The sequence below is a fragment of the Oncorhynchus keta genome, unplaced genomic scaffold (assembly GCF_023373465.1).
Source record: "Oncorhynchus keta strain PuntledgeMale-10-30-2019 unplaced genomic scaffold, Oket_V2 Un_contig_7653_pilon_pilon, whole genome shotgun sequence".
Taxonomy (NCBI): Eukaryota; Metazoa; Chordata; class Actinopteri; order Salmoniformes; family Salmonidae; genus Oncorhynchus; species Oncorhynchus keta.
Genome location: NW_026289596.1, coordinates 47,501 through 64,195, shown reverse-complemented (window position 1 = coordinate 64,195; position 16,695 = coordinate 47,501). Strand labels below are relative to the sequence as shown.

The 16,695-nt window shown below is 38.8% G+C and overlaps 1 protein-coding gene and 1 long non-coding RNA gene across 3 annotated transcripts in view; one reads left to right on the top strand and one right to left on the bottom strand.

The window, feature by feature from the left end:
* Positions 1–8,005: 8,005 nt before the first annotated feature.
* Positions 8,006–16,695, top strand: part of LOC127926499 (probable JmjC domain-containing histone demethylation protein 2C) — a gene marked incomplete at its 5' end in the record, with an annotated part of 29,063 nt that continues 20,373 nt past the window's right edge. The window contains 2 exons of the mRNA XM_052511878.1: positions 8,006–8,111; positions 13,909–14,033. Coding sequence (XP_052367838.1) covers positions 8,006–8,111; positions 13,909–14,033 — 231 coding nt within the window. The remainder of the gene's footprint in view (positions 8,112–13,908; positions 14,034–16,695) is intronic.
* The window catches only part of LOC127926498 (uncharacterized), a 1,812-nt gene continuing 1,716 nt past the window's right edge, over positions 16,600–16,695 (bottom strand). For both annotated transcript variants that reach the window (XR_008124270.1, XR_008124271.1), the window contains exon 3: positions 16,600–16,695. This exon is cut by the window's right edge and continues 63 nt beyond it. This is a non-coding gene — a long non-coding RNA (uncharacterized LOC127926498).

The window sequence follows — 16,695 nt, the reverse complement described above, 5'->3', positions numbered from 1 at the left end:
TCTACCTCCAGTTGTAATGTACTGAATGGTCTTTAGTATATAATACGGTTCTACCTCCAGTTGTAATGTACTGAATGGTCTTTAGTATATAATACGGTTCTACCTCCAGTTGTAATGTACTGAATGGTCTTTAGTATATAATACGGTTCTACCTCCAGTTGTAATGTACTGAATGGTCTTTAGTATATAATACGGTTCTACCTCCAGTTGTAATGTACTGAATGGTCTTTAGTATATAATACGGTTCTACCTCCAGTTGTAATGTACTGAATGGTCTTTAGTATATAATACGGTTCTACCTCCAGTTGTAATGTACTGAATGGTCTTTAGTATATAATACGGTTCTACCTCCAGTTGTAATGTACTGAATGGTCTTTAGTATATAATACGGTTCTACCTCCAGTTGTAATGTACTGAATGGTCTTTAGTATATAATACGGTTCTACCTCCAGTTGTAATGTACTGAATGGTCTTTAGTATATAATACGGTTCTACCTCCAGTTGTAATGTACTGAATGGTCTTTAGTATATAATACGGTTCTACCTCCAGTTGTAATGTACTGAATGGTCTTTAGTATATAATACGGTTCTACCTCCAGTTGTAATGTACTGAATGGTCTTTAGTATATAATACGGTTCTACCTCCAGTTGTAATGTACTGAATGGTCTTTAGTATATAATACGGTTCTACCTCCAGTTGTAATGTACTGAATGGTCTTTAGTATATAATACGGTTCTACCTCCAGTTGTAATGTACTGAATGGTCTTTAGTATATAATACGGTTCTACCTCCAGTTGTAATGTACTGAATGGTCTTTAGTATATAATACGGTTCTACCTCCAGTTGTAATGTACTGAATGGTCTTTAGTATATAATACGGTTCTACCTCCAGTTGTAATGTACTGGAATGGTCTTTAGTATATAATACGGTTCTACCTCCAGTTGTAATGTACTGAATGGTCTTTAGTATATAATACGGTTCTACCTCCAGTTGTAATGTACTGAATGGTCTTTAGTATATAATACGGTTCTACCTCCAGTTGTAATGTACTGAATGGTCTTTAGTATATAATACCTCCAGTTGTAATGTACTAATGGTCTTTAGTATATACTCCAGTTGTAATGTACTGAATGGTCTTTAGTATATAATACGGTTCTACCTCCAGTTGTAATGTACTGAATGGTCTTTAGTATATAATACGGTTCTACCTCCAGTTGTAATGTACTGAATGGTCTTTAGTATATAATACGGTTCTACCTCCAGTTGTAATCTACTGAATGGTCTTTAGTATATAATACGGTTCTACCTCCAGTTGTAATGTACTGAATGGTCTTTAGTATATAATACACAGGTTCTACCTCCAGTTGTAATGTACTGAATGGTCTTTAGTATATAATACACAGGTTCTACCTCCAGTTGTAATGTACTGAATGGTCTTTAGTATATAATACGGTTCTACCTCCAGTTGTAATGTACTGAATGGTCTTTAGTTGTATATAATACGGTTCTACCTCCAGTTGTAATGTACTGAATGGTCTTTAGTATATAATACGGTTCTACCTCCAGTTGTAAATGTACTGAATGGTCTTTAGTATATAATACGGTTCTACCTCCAGTTGTAATGTACTGAATGGTCTTTAGTATATAATACGGTTCTACCTCCAGTTGTAATGTACTGAATGGTCTTTTCTAGTATATAATACGGTTCTACCTCCAGTTGTAATGTACTGAATGGTCTTTAGTATATAATACGGTTCTACCTCCAGTTGTAATGTACTGAATGGTCTTTAGTATATAATACGGTTCTACCTCCAGTTGTAATGTACTGAATGGTCTTTAGTATATAATACGGTTCTACCTCCAGTTGTAATGTACTGGAATGGTCTTTAGTAATGGTCTTTAGTATACTAATGGTCTTTAGTATATGGCCACGGTTCTACCTCCAGTTGTAATGTACTGAATGGTCTTTAGTATATAATACGGTTCTACCTCCAGTTGTAATGTACTGAATGGTCTTTAGTATATAATACGGTTCTACCTCCAGTTGTAATGTACTGAATGGTCTTTAGTATATAATACGGTTCTACCTCCAGTTGTAATGTACTGAATGGTCTTTAGTATATAATACGGTTCTACCTCCAGTTGTAATGTACTGAATGGTCTTTAGTATATAATACGGTTCTACCTCCAGTTGTAATGTACTGAATGGTCTTTAGTATATAATACGGTTCTACCTCCAGTTGTAATGTACTGAATGGTCTTTAGTATATAATACGGTTCTACCTCCAGTTGTAATGTACTGAATGGTCTTTAGTATATAATACGGTTCTACCTCCAGTTGTAATGTACTGAATGGTCTTTAGTATATAATACGGTTCTACCTCCAGTTGTAATGTACTGAATGGTCTTTAGTATATAATACGGTTCTACCTCCAGTTGTAATGTACTGAATGGTCTTTAGTATATGAATGGTCTTTACGGTTCTACCTCCAGTTGTAATGTACTGAATGGTCTTTAGTATATAATACGGTTCTACCTCCAGTTGTAATGTACTGAATGGTCTTTAGTATATAATACGGTTCTACCTCCAGTTGTAATGTACTGAATGGTCTTTAGTATATAATACGGTTCTACCTCCAGTTGTAATGTACTGAATGGTCTTTAGTATATAATATGGTTCTACCTCCAGTTGTAATGTACTGAATGGTCTTTAGTATATAATACGGTTCTACCTCCAGTTGTAATGTACTGAATGGTCTTTAGTATATAATACGGTTCTACCTCCAGTTGTAATGTACTGAATGGTCTTTAGTATATAATACGGTTCTACCTCCAGTTGTAATGTACTGAATGGTCTTTAGTATATAATACCCAGTTGTAATGTACTGAATGGTCTTTAGTATATAATACGGTTCTACCTCCAGTTGTAATGTACTGAATGGTCTTTAGTATATAATACCTCCAGGTAATGTACTGAATGGTCTTTACCTCCAGTTGTAATGTACTGAATGGTCTTTAGTATATAATACGGTTCTACCTCCAGTTGTAATGTACTGAATGGTCTTTAGTATATAATTCTACCTCAGTTATAATGTACTGAATGGTTCTACCTCCAGTTGTAATGTACTGAATGGTCTTTAGTATATAATACGGTTCTACCTCCAGTTGTAATGTACTGAATGGTCTTTAGTATATAATACGGTTCTACCTCCAGTTGTAATGTACTGAATGGTCTTTAGTATATAATACGGTTCTACCTCCAGTTGTAATGTACTGAATGGTCTTTAGTATATAATACGGTTCTACCTCCAGTTGTAATGTACTGAATGGTCTTTAGTATATAATACGGTTCTACCTCCAGTTGTAATGTACTGAATGGTCTTTAGTATATAATACGGTTCTACCTCCAGTTGTAATGTACTGAATGGTCTTTAGTATATAATACGGTTCTACCTCCAGTTGTAATGTACTGAATGGTCTTTAGTATATAATACACAGGTTCTACCTCCAGTTGTAATGTACTGAATGGTCTTTAGTATATAATACGGTTCTACCTCCAGTTGTAATGTACTGAATGGTCTTTAGTATATAATACACAGGTTCTACCTCCAGTTGTAATGTACTGAATGGTCTTTAGTATATAATACACAGGTTCTACCTCCAGTTGTAATGTACTGAATGGTCTTTAGTATATAATACACAGGTTCTACCTCCAGTTGTAATGTACTGAATGGTCTTTAGTATATAATACACAGGTTCTACCTCCAGTTGTAATGTACTGAATGGTCTTTAGTATATAATGGTCTTTATATATAATACACAGGTTCTACCTCCAGTTGTAATGTACTGAATGGTCTTTAGTATATAATACACACAGGTTCTACCTCCAGTTGTAATGTACTGAATGGTCTTTAGTATATAATACACAGGTTCTACCTCCAGTTGTAATGTACTGAATGGTCTTTAGTATATAATACACCTCCAGTTGTAATGTACTGAATGGTCTTTAGTATATAATACGGTACCTCCAGTTGTAATGTACTGAATGGTCTTTAGTATATACACGGTTCTACCTCCAGTTGTAATGTACTGAATGGTCTTTAGTATATAATACACAGGTTCTACCTCCAGTTGTAATGTACTGAATGGTCTTTAGTATATAATACGGTTCTACCTCCAGTTGTAATGTACTGAATGGTCTTTAGTATATAATACGGTTCTACCTCCAGTTGTAATGTACTGAATGGTCTTTAGTATATAATACACAGGTTCTACCTCCAGTTGTAATGTACTGAATGGTCTTTAAGTATATAATACAGTTCTACCCCTCCAGTTGTAATGTACTGAATGGTCTTTAGTATATAATACGGTTCTACCTCCAGTTGTAATGTACTGAATGGTCTTTAGTATATAATACGGTTCTACCTCCAGTTGTAATGTACTGAATGGTCTTTAGTATATAATACGGTTCTACCTCCAGTTGTAATGTACTGAATGGTCTTTAGTATATAATACGGTTCTACCTCCAGTTGTAATGTACTGAATGGTCTTTAGTATATAATACGGTTCTACCTCCAGTTGTAATGTACTGAATGGTCTTTAGTATATAATACGGTTCTACCTCCAGTTGTAATGTACTGAATGGTCTTTAGTATATAATACGGTTCTACCTCCAGTTGTAATGTACTGAATGGTCTTTAGTATATAATACGGTTCTACCTCCAGTTGTAATGTACTGAATGGTCTTTAGTATATAATACGGTTCTACCTCCAGTTGTAATGTACTGAATGGTCTTTAGTATATAATACGGTTCTACCTCCAGTTGTAATGTACTGAATGGTCTTTAGTATATACTGATAGTATATAATAATGGTTCTACCTCCAGTTGTAATGTACTGAATGGTCTTTAGTATATAATACGGTTCTACCTCCAGTTGTAATGTACTGAATGGTCTTAAGTATATAATACGGTTCTACCTCCAGTTGTAATGTACTGAATGGTCTTTAGTATATAATACACAGGTTCTACCTCCAGTTGTAATGTACTGAATGGTCTTTAGTATATAATACGGTTCTACCTCCAGTTGTAATGTACTGAATGGTCTTTAGTATATAATACGGTTCTACCTCCAGTTGTAATGTACTGAATGGTCTTAAGTATATAATACGGTTCTACCTCCAGTTGTAATGTACTGAATGGTCTTAAGTATATAATACGGTTCTACCTCCAGTTGTAATGTACTGAACGGTCTTTAGTATATAATACGGTTCTACCTCCAGTTGTAATGTACTGAATGGTCTTTAGTATATAATACGGTTCTACCTCCAGTTGTAATGTACTGAATGGTCTTTAGTATATAATACGGTTCTACCTCCAGTTGTAATGTACTGAATGGTCTTTAGTATATAATACGGTTCTACCTCCAGTTGTAATGTACTGAATGGTCTTTAGTTGTATATAATGGTCTTTAGTATATAATACGGTTCTACCTCCAGTTGTAATGTACTGAATGGTCTTTAGTATATAATACGGTTCTACCTCCAGTTGTAATGTACTGAATGGTCTTTAGTATATAATACGGTTCTACCTCCAGTTGTAATGTACTGAATGGTCTTTAGTATATAATACGGTTCTACCTCCAGTTGTAATGTACTGAATGGTCTTAAGTATATAATACGGTTCTACCTCCAGTTGTAATGTACTGAATGGTCTTTAGTATATAATACGGTTCTACCTCCAGTTGTAATGTACTGAATGGTCTTTAGTATATAATACGGTTCTACCTCCAGTTGTAATGTACTGAATGGTCTTAAGTATATAATACGGTTCTACCTCCAGTTGTAATGTACTGAATGGTCTTTAGTATATAATACGGTTCTACCTCCAGTTGTAATGTACTGAATGGTCTTTAGTATATAATACGGTTCTACCTCCAGTTGTAATGTACTGAATGGTCTTTAGTATATAGTATACGGTTCTACCTCCAGTTGTAATGTACTGAATGGTCTTTAGTATATAATACGGTTCTACCTCCAGTTGTAATGTACTGAATGGTCTTTAGTATATAATACGGTTCTACCTCCAGTTGTAATGTACTGAATGGTCTTTAGTATATAATACGGTTCTACCTCCAGTTGTAATGTACTGAATGGTCTTTAGTATATAATACGGTTCTACCTCCAGTTGTAATGTACTGAATGGTCTTTAGTATATAATACGGTTCTACCTCCAGTTGTAATGTACTGAATGGTCTTTAGTATATAATACGGTTCTACCTCCAGTTGTAATGTACTGAATGGTCTTTAGTATATAATACGGTTCTACCTCCAGTTGTAATGTACTGAATGGTCTTTAGTATATAATACGGTTCTACCTCCAGTTGTAATGTACTGAATGGTCTTTAGTATATAATACACAGGTTCTACCTCCAGTTGTAATGTACTGAATGGTCTTTAGTATATAATACGGTTCTACTCCAGCTGTACCTCCAGTTGTAATGTACTGAATGGTCTTTAGTATATAATACACAGGTTCTACCTCAGTTGTAATGTACTGAATGGTCTTTAGTATATAATACGGTTCTACCTCCAGTTGTAATGTACTGAATGGTCTTTAGTATATAATACGGTTCTACCCAGGTTCTACCTCCAGTTGTAATGTACTGAATGGTCTTTAGTATATAATACACAGGTTCTACCTCCAGTTGTAATGTACTGAATGGTCTTTAGTATATAATACACAGGTTCTACCTCCAGTTGTAATGTACTGAATGGTCTTTAGTATATAATACACAGGTTCTACCTCCAGTTGTAATGTACTGAATGGTCTTTAGTATATAATACACAGGTTCTACCTCCAGTTGTAATGTACTGAATGGTCTTTAGTATATAATACACAGGTTCTACCTCCAGTTGTAATGTACTGAATGGTCTTTAGTATATAATACACAGGTTCTACCTCCAGTTGTAATGTACTGAATGGTCTTTAGTATATAATACACAGGTTCTACTTTAGTATATAATACTCCAGTTGTAATGTACTGAATGGTCTTTAGTATATAATACGGTTCTACCTCCAGTTGTAATGTACTGAATGGTCTTTAGTATATAATACGGTTCTACCTCCAGTTGTAATGTACTGAATGGTCTTTAGTATATAATACAGGTTCTACCTCCAGTTGTAATGTACTGAATGGTCTTTAGTATATAATACAGGTTCTACCTCCAGTTGTAATGTACTGAATGGTCTTTAGTATATAATACGGTTCTACCTCCAGTTGTAATGTACTGAATGGTCTTTAGTATATAATACGGTTCTACCTCCAGTTGTAATGTACTGAATGGTCTTTAGTATATAATACGGTTCTACCTCCAGTTGTAATGTACTGAATGGTCTTTAGTATATAATACCTACCTCCAGTTGTAATGTACTGAATGGTCTTTAGTATATAATACGGTTCTACCTCCAGTTGTAATGTACTGAATGGTCTTTAGTATATACGTCTTTAGTATATAATACGGTTCTACCTCCAGTTGTAATGTACTGAATGGTCTTTAGTATATAATACGGTTCTACCTCCAGTTGTAATGTACTGAATGGTCTTTAGTATATAATACGGTTCTACCTCCAGTTGTAATGTACTGAATGGTCTTTAGTATATAATACGGTTCTACCTCCAGTTGTAATGTACTGAATGGTCTTTAGTATATAATACGGTTCTACCTCCAGTTGTAATGTACTGAATGGTCTTTAGTATATAATACGGTTCTACCTCCAGTTGTAATGTACTGAATGGTCTTTAGTATATAATACACAGGTTCTACCTCCAGTTGTAATGTACTGAATGGTCTTTAGTATATAATACACAGGTTCTACCTCCAGTTGTAATGTACTGAATGGTCTTTAGTATATAATACGGTTCTACCTCCAGTTGTAATGTACTGAATGGTCTTTAGTATATAATACTGTTCTAACGTGTCCGCTCTGCTAACGTGTCTGCAGGAGGAAGTGGACAGTTTGAGTCCTGTTCTCAGGGACAACCCTCAGCTTCATGAAGAGGTCCGGTTCTGGCTCAAAGATCAAAAGGTTCAGGACATTTTTTTGCAAGGTAAGAAACACTGATGTATTTAATATTTAACAAACCCAACCAACTTGTCTGTTCACTGTGATGATGCTTAGTCCTTCGAGCCCTATTCCCTATATAGAACACTACTGTTGACCAGAGCCCTATTCCCTATATAGAACACTACTGTTGACCAGAGCCCTATTCCCTATATAGAACACTACTTTAGACCAGAGCCCTATTCCCTATATAGAACACTACTGTTGACCAGGGCCCTATTCCCTATATAGAACACTACTGTTGACCAGAGCCCTATTCCATATATAGAACACTACTGTTGACCAGAGCCCTATTCCCTATATAGAACACTACTGTTGACCAGAGCCCTATTCCCTATATAGAACACTACTGTTGACCAGAGCCCTATTCCCTATATAGAACACTACTGTTGACCAGAGCCCTATTCCCTATATAGAACACTACTGTTGACCAGAGCCCTATTCCCTATATAGAACACTACTGTTGACCAGAGCCCTATTCCCTATATAGAACACTACTGTTGACCAGAGCCCTATTCCCTATATAGAACACTACTGTTGACCAGAGCCCTATTCCCTATATAGAACACTACTGTTGACCAGAGCCCTATTCCCTATATAGAACACTACTGTTGACCAGAGCCCTATTCCCTATATAGAACACTACTGTTGACCAGAGCCCTATTCCCTATATAGAACACTACTGTTGACCAGAGCCCTATTCCCTATATAGAACACTACTGTTGACCAGAGCCCTATTCCCTATATAGAACACTACTGTTGACCAGAGCCCTATTCCCTATATAGAACACTACTGTTGACCAGAGCCCTATTCCCTATATAGAACACTACTGTTGACCAGAGCCCTATTCCCTATATAGAACACTACTGTTGACCAGAGCCCTATTCCCTATATAGAACACTACTGTTGACCAGAGCCCTATTCCCTATATAGAACACTACTGTTGACCAGAGCCCTATTCCCTATATAGAACACTACTGTTGACCAGAGCCCTATTCCCTATATAGAACACTACTGTTGACCAGAGCCCTATTCCTATATAGAACACTACTGTTGACCAGAGCCCTATTCCCTAGAACACTACTGTTGACCAGAGCCCTATTCCCTATATAGAACACTACTGTTGACCAGAGCCCTATATAGAACACTACTGTTGACCAGAGCCCTATTCAGAACACTACTGTTGACCAGAGCCCTATCCCCTATATAGAACACTACTGTTGACCAGAGCCCTATTCCCTATATAGAACACTACTGTTGACCAGAGCCCTATTCCCTATATAGAACACTACTGTTGACTATTCCCTATATAGAACACTACTGTTGACCAGAGCCCTATTCCTATATAGTACACTACTGTTGACCAGAGCCTTATTCCCTATATAGAACACTACTGTTGACCAGAGCCCTATTCCCTATATAGAATACTACTGTTGACTATTCCCTATATAGAACACTACTGTTGACCAGAGCCCTATTCCCTATATAGAACACTACTGTTGACTATTCCCTATATAGAACACTACTGTTGACCAGAGCCCTATTCCTATATAGTACACTACTGTTGACCAGAGCCCTATTCCCTATATAGAACACTACTGTTGACCAGAGCCCTATTCCCTATATAGAACACTACTGTTGACCAGAGCCCTATTCCCTATATAGAACACTACTGTTGACCAGAGCCCTATTCCCTATATAGAACACTACTGTTGACCAGAGCCCTATTCCCTATATAGAACACTACTGTTGACCAGAGCCCTATTCCCTATATAGAACACTACTGTTGACCAGAGCCCTATTCCCTATATAGAACACTACTGTTGACCAGAGCCCTATTCCCTATATAGAACACTACTGTTGACCAGAGCCCTATTCCCTATATAGAACACTACTGTTGACCAGAGCCCTATTCCCTATATAGAACACTACTGTTGACCAGAGCCCTATTCCCTATATAGAACACTACTGTTGACCAGAGCCCTATTCCCTATATAGAACACTACTGTTGACCAGAGCCCTATTCCCTATATAGAACACTACTGTTGACCAGAGCCCTATTCCCTATATAGAACACTACTGTTGACCAGAGCCCTATTCCCTATATAGAACACTACTGTTGACCAGAGCCCTATTCCCTATATAGAACACTACTGTTGACCAGAGCCTGGTCCCTATATAGAACACTACTGCTGACCAGAGCCCTATTCCCTTTAGAACACTACTGTTGACCAGAGCCCTATTCCCTGTGTTTGAACACTACTGCTGACCAGAGCCCTATTCCCTCTATAGAACACTACTGTTGACAGAGCCCTATTCCCTAATGGGGACACTACTGTTGACCAGAGCCCTATTCCCTGTGGTGCACTAATGGGGTCCAGAGTCTATATAACCAACACTACTGTCTTGTCCAGAGCCCTATTCCCTATATAGAACACTACTGTTCAGAACACTACTGTTGACAGCCAGCCAGATGTCCCTATCTAGCCAGAACAGATGTCTGTTGACATCTAGCCTAGCTTCAGATGTCTGAATTGGTACAGTAGCCAGGCCCTATTCCCTATAGGTACACTAGCCAGGACCAGATGTCCATCTAGCCAGGCTTCCCTATTGGATAGGCTACAGATGTCTACTGGTTCTAGCCAGAGCCCTATTCCCTATATAGAACACTACTGTTGACCAGAGCCCTATTCCCTATATAGAACACTACTGTTGACCAGAGCCCTATTCCCTATATAGAACACTACTGTTGACATCTAGCCAGGCTCCAGATGAACACTACTGTTGACCAGAGCCTATTCCCTAGCTATAGAACACTACTGTTAGCCAGGCTACAGATGCCCTATTCCCTATCTAGAACACTACTGTTGACCAGAGCCCTATTCCTCTAGAACACTACTGTTGGTACCAGAGCCCTACATTCCCTATATAGAACACTACTGTTGACCAGAGCCCTATTCCCTATACACTAGAACAGAGCCTATTCCCCATATAGCCAGGCTACAGATGTTGACACTACTGTTGACCAGAGCCCTATTCCCTAGCCAGAACACTACTGTTGACCAGAGCCCTATTCCAGGAACACTGTCTGTTGACCAGAGCCCTATTCCCTATATAGAACACTACTGTTGACCAGAGCCTATTCCCTATATGGTACACTACTGCCAGACCAGAGCCCTATTCCCTATATAGAACACTACTGTTGACCAGAGCCCTATTCCCTATATAGAACACTACCAGGCTGACCAGAGCCTATTCCCTACATAGAACACTACTGTTGACCAGAGCCCTATTCCATCTAGAACAGGCTACTGATGACCAGAGCCCTATTCCCTATAGAACACTACTGGTTGACCAGGCTATTCTCTGGTACATCTAGCCAGAGCCCTATTCCCTAATTGGAACATCTACTACAGATGTCTGATTTCCATCTAGCCAGGCTACCGATGTCTGTTGGTACATCTAGACTCCAGATGTCTGAATTGGTACATCTAGAACAGGCTACTGATGTTAGTCAGTGTGTTATAGGAGGAGACTGTCTGTTAGTCATGTGTTGTGAGGAGGAGACTGTCTGTTAGTCATGTGTTACAGAGGAGAATTGGTACATCTAGTCTGTTAGATGTCAGTGTGTTGTGAGGAGCTAGATGTCTGTTGGTGTGTTAGAACAGTACAGATGTCTGTTGATCTAGGAGGCTAGATGTCTGTTAGTCATGTGTTGTAAGGAGGAGACTGTCTGTTAGTCAGTGTGTTGTGAGGAGGAGACTGTCTGTTAGTCAGTGTTTGTGAGGAGGAGACTGTCTGTTAGTCAGTGTGTTGTGAGGAGGAGACTGTCTGTTAGTCAGTGTGTTGTGAGGAGGAGACTGTCTGTTAGTCAGTGTGTTGTGAGGAGGAGACTGTCTGTTAGTCAGTGTGTTGTGAGGAGGAGACTGTCTGTTAGTCAGTGTGTTGTGAGGAGGAGACTGTCTGTTAGTCAGTGTGTTGTGAGGAGGAGACTGTCTGTTAGTCAGTGTGTTGTGAGGAGGAGACTGTCTGTTAGTCAGTGTGTTGTGAGGAGGAGACTGTCTGTTAGTCAGTGTGTTTGAGGAGGAGTGTCAGTGAGTCAGTGTGTTGTCACGCGATGTTTGTCTGTTAGTCAGTGTGTAAGGGGGACTGTCTGTTAGTCAGTGTGTTTACCACAGAACTGACGAATCTCTGTGGTCTTAGACTAACTGTTACAGTTGTGAAGGGGACTGTACCGTTACAGGTGGTAGTCAGTGGTCCTCAGACTGTGGTGCTAATAGACAGCTGAGAAAGGCAGTGGTCTTGAGGTTTTAACATATAGCCAGGGGATCTGTGCGATGTCTGTAAACTATCTAGGCTACAAAACTAGCTAACAGATGTCTGACAGTTGGAAGCATATAGAACAGGCTACAGATGTCTGAATTGGTACATCTAGCCAGGCTACAGATGTGGCTATTTAATTGGGACATCTAGAAGCTAAAGATGTCTGAATTGGAATATAGCCAGGCTACAGATGTCTGAATTGGTACATCTAGCCAGGCTACAGATGTCTGAATTGGTACATCTAGCCAGGCTACAGATGTCTGAATTGGTACATCTAGCCAGGCTACAGATGTCTGAATTGGTACATCTAGCCAGGCTACAGATGTCTGAATTGGTACATCTAGCCAGGCTACAGATGTCTGAATTGGTACATCTAGCCAGGCTACAGATGTCTGAATTGGTACATCTAGCCAGGCTACAGATGTCTGAATTGGTACATCTAGCCTAGCTACAGATGTCTGAATTGGTACATCTAGCCAGGCTACAGATGTCTGAATTGGTACATCTAGCCAGGCTACAGATGTCTGAATTGGTACATCTAGCCAGGCTACAGATGTCTGAATTGGTACATCTAGCCAGGCTACAGATGTCTGAATTGGTACATCTAGCCAGGCTACAGATGTCTGAATTGGTACATCTAGCCAGGCTACAGATGTCTGAATTGGTACATCTAGCCAGGCTACAGATGTCTGAATTGGTACATCTAGCCAGGCTACAGATGTCTGAATTGGTACATCTAGCCAGGCTACAGATGTCTGAATTGGTACATCTAGCCAGGCTACAGATGTCTGAATTGGTACATCTAGCCAGGCTACAGATGTCTGAATTGGTACATCTAGCCAGGCTACAGATGTCTGAATTGGTACATCTAGCCAGGCTACAGATGTCTGAATTGGTACATCTAGCCAGGCTACAGATGTCTGAATTGGTACATCTAGCCAGGCTACAGATGTCTGAATTGGTACATCTAGCCAGGCTACAGATGTCTGAATTGGTACATCTAGGTACATCTAGACTAGCTACAGATGTCTGAATTGGTACATCTAGCCAGGCTACAGATGTCTGAATTGGTACATCTAGCCTAGCTACAGATGTCTGAATTGGTACATCTAGCCAGGCTACAGATGTCTGAATTGGTACATCTAGCCAGGCTACAGATGTCTGAATTGGTACATCTAGCCAGGCTACAGATGTCTGAATTGGTACATCTAGCCAGGCTACAGATGTCTGAATTGGTACATCTAGCCAGGCTACAGATGTCTGAATTGGTACATCTAGCCAGGCTACAGATGTCTGAATTGGTACATCTAGCCAGGCTACAGATGTCTGAATTGGTACATCTAAACTAGCTACAGATGTCTGAATTGTATCTGAAGTGGAATAAGTGACTAGTTTCAGTCTGTGTTTAACCCCCAAGATGCTGTGTGTCACCATGTTGCACCTGTCCCCTGTCCTTCAGGTCCGTATTCATTAAATGGTTACCGAGTTCGTGTTTACAGACAAGACTCGGCCACTCAGTGGTTCACAGGGATCATCACACATCATGACCTCTTCAGCCGTAATATGGTTGTGATGAATGACCAGGTAAATACACTCCTGTCTCCATGTTAAATACACCTCTATACTCCTGTCTCCATGTTAAATACACCTCTATACTCCTCCATGTTAAATACACCTCTATACTCCTGTCTCCATGTTAAATACACCTCTATACTCCTGTCTCCATATTAAATACACCTCTATACTCCTGTCTCCATATTAAATACACCTCTATACTCCTGTCTCCATGTTAAATACACCTCTATACTCCTGTCTCCATGTTAAATACACCTCTATACTCCTGTCTCCATGTTAAATACACCTCTATACTCCTCCATATTAAATACACCTCTATACTCCTGTCTCCATGTTAAATACACCTCTATACTCCTCCATGTTAAATACACCTCTATGTCTCCATGTTAAATACACCTCTATACTCCTGTCTCCATGTTAAATACACCTCTATACTCCTGTCTCCATGTTAAATACACCTCTATACTCCTGTCTCCATGTTAAATACACCTCTATACTCCTGTCTCCATGTTAAATACACCTCTATACTCCTGTCTCCATGTTAAATACACCTCTATACTCCTGTCTCCATGTTAAATACACCTCTATACTCCTGTCTCCATGTTAAATACACCTCTATACTCCTGTCTCCATGTTAAATACACCTCTATACTCCTGTCTCCATGTTAAATACACCTCTATACTCCTGTCTCCATGTTAAATACACCTCTATACTCCTGTCTCCATGTTAAATACACCTCTATACTCCTGTCTCCATGTTAAATACACCTCTATACTCCTGTCTCCATGTTAAATACACCTCTATACTCCTGTCTCCATGTTAAATACACCTCTATACTCCTGTCTCCATGTTAAATACACCTCTATACTCCTGTCTCCATGTTAAATACACCTCTATACTCCTGTCTCCATGTTAAATACACCTCTATACTCCTGTCTCCATGTTAAATACACCTCTATACTCCTGTCTCCATGTTAAATACACCTCTATACTCCTGTCTCCATGTTAAATACACCTCTATACTCCTGTCTCCATGTTAAATACACCTCTATACTCCTGTCTCCATGTTAAATACACCTCTATACTCCTGTCTCCATGTTAAATACACCTCTATACTCCTGTCTCCATGTTAAATACACCTCTATACTCCTGTCTCCATGTTAAATACACCTCTATACTCCTGTCTCCATGTTAAATACACCTCTATACTCCTGTCTCCATGTTAAATACACCTCTATACTCCTGTCTCCATGTTAAATACACCTCTATACTCCTGTCTCCATGTTAAATACACCTCTATACTCCTGTCTCCATATTAAATACACCTCTATACTCCTGTCTCCATATTAAATACACCTCTATACTCCTGTCTCCATATTAAATACACCTCTATACTCCTGTCTCCATGTTAAATACACCTCTATACTCCTGTCTCCATGTTAAATACACCTCTATACTCCTGTCTCCATGTTAAATACACCTCTATACTCCTGTCTCCATGTTAAATACACCTCTATACTCCTGTCTCCATGTTAAATACACCTCTATACTCCTGTCTCCATGTTAAATACACCTCTATACTCCTGTCTCCATGTTAAATACACCTCTATACTCCTGTCTCCATGTTAAATACACCTCTATTAAATCCTCTCTGTCTCCATATTAAATACACCTCTATACTCCTGTCTCCATATTAAATACACCTCTATACTCCTGTCTCCATGTTAAATACACCTCTATACTCCTGTCTCCATATTAAATACACCTCTATACTCCTGTCTCCATGTTAAATACACCTCTATACTCCTGTCTCCATGTTAAATACACCTCTATACTCCTGTCTCCATGTTAAATACACCTCTATACTCCTGTCTCCATGTTAAATACACCTCTATACTCCTGTCTCCATGTTAAATACACCTCTATACTCCTGTCTCCATGTTAAATACACCTCTATACTCCTGTCTCCATGTTAAATACACCTCTATACTCCTGTCTCCATGTTAAATACACCTCTATACTCCTGTCTCCATGTTAAATACACCTCTATACTCCTGTCTCCATGTTAAATACACCTCTATACTCCTGTCTCCATGTTAAATACACCTCTATACTCCTGTCTCCATGTTAAATACACCTCTATACTCCTGTCTCCATGTTAAATACACCTCTATACTCCTGTCTCCATGTTAAATACACCTCTATACTCCTGTCTCCATGTTAAATACACCTCTATACTCCTGTCTCCATGTTAAATACACCTCTATACTCCTGTCTCCATGTTAAATACACCTCTATACTCCTGTCTCCATGTTAAATACACCTCTATACTCCTGTCTCCATGTTAAATACACCTCTATACTCCTGTCTCCATGTTAAATACACCTCTATACTCCTGTCTCCATGTTAAATACACCTCTATACTCCTGTCTCCATGTTAAATACACCTCTATACTCCTGTCTCCATGTTAAATACACCTCTATACTCTATACTCCTGTCTCCATGTTAAATACACCTCTATACTCCTGTCTCCATGTTAAATACACCTCTATACTCCTGTCTCCATGTTAAATACACCTCTATACTCCTGTCTCCATGTTAAATACACCTCTATACTCCTGTCTCCATGTTAAATACACCTCTATACTCCTGTCTCCATGTTAAATACA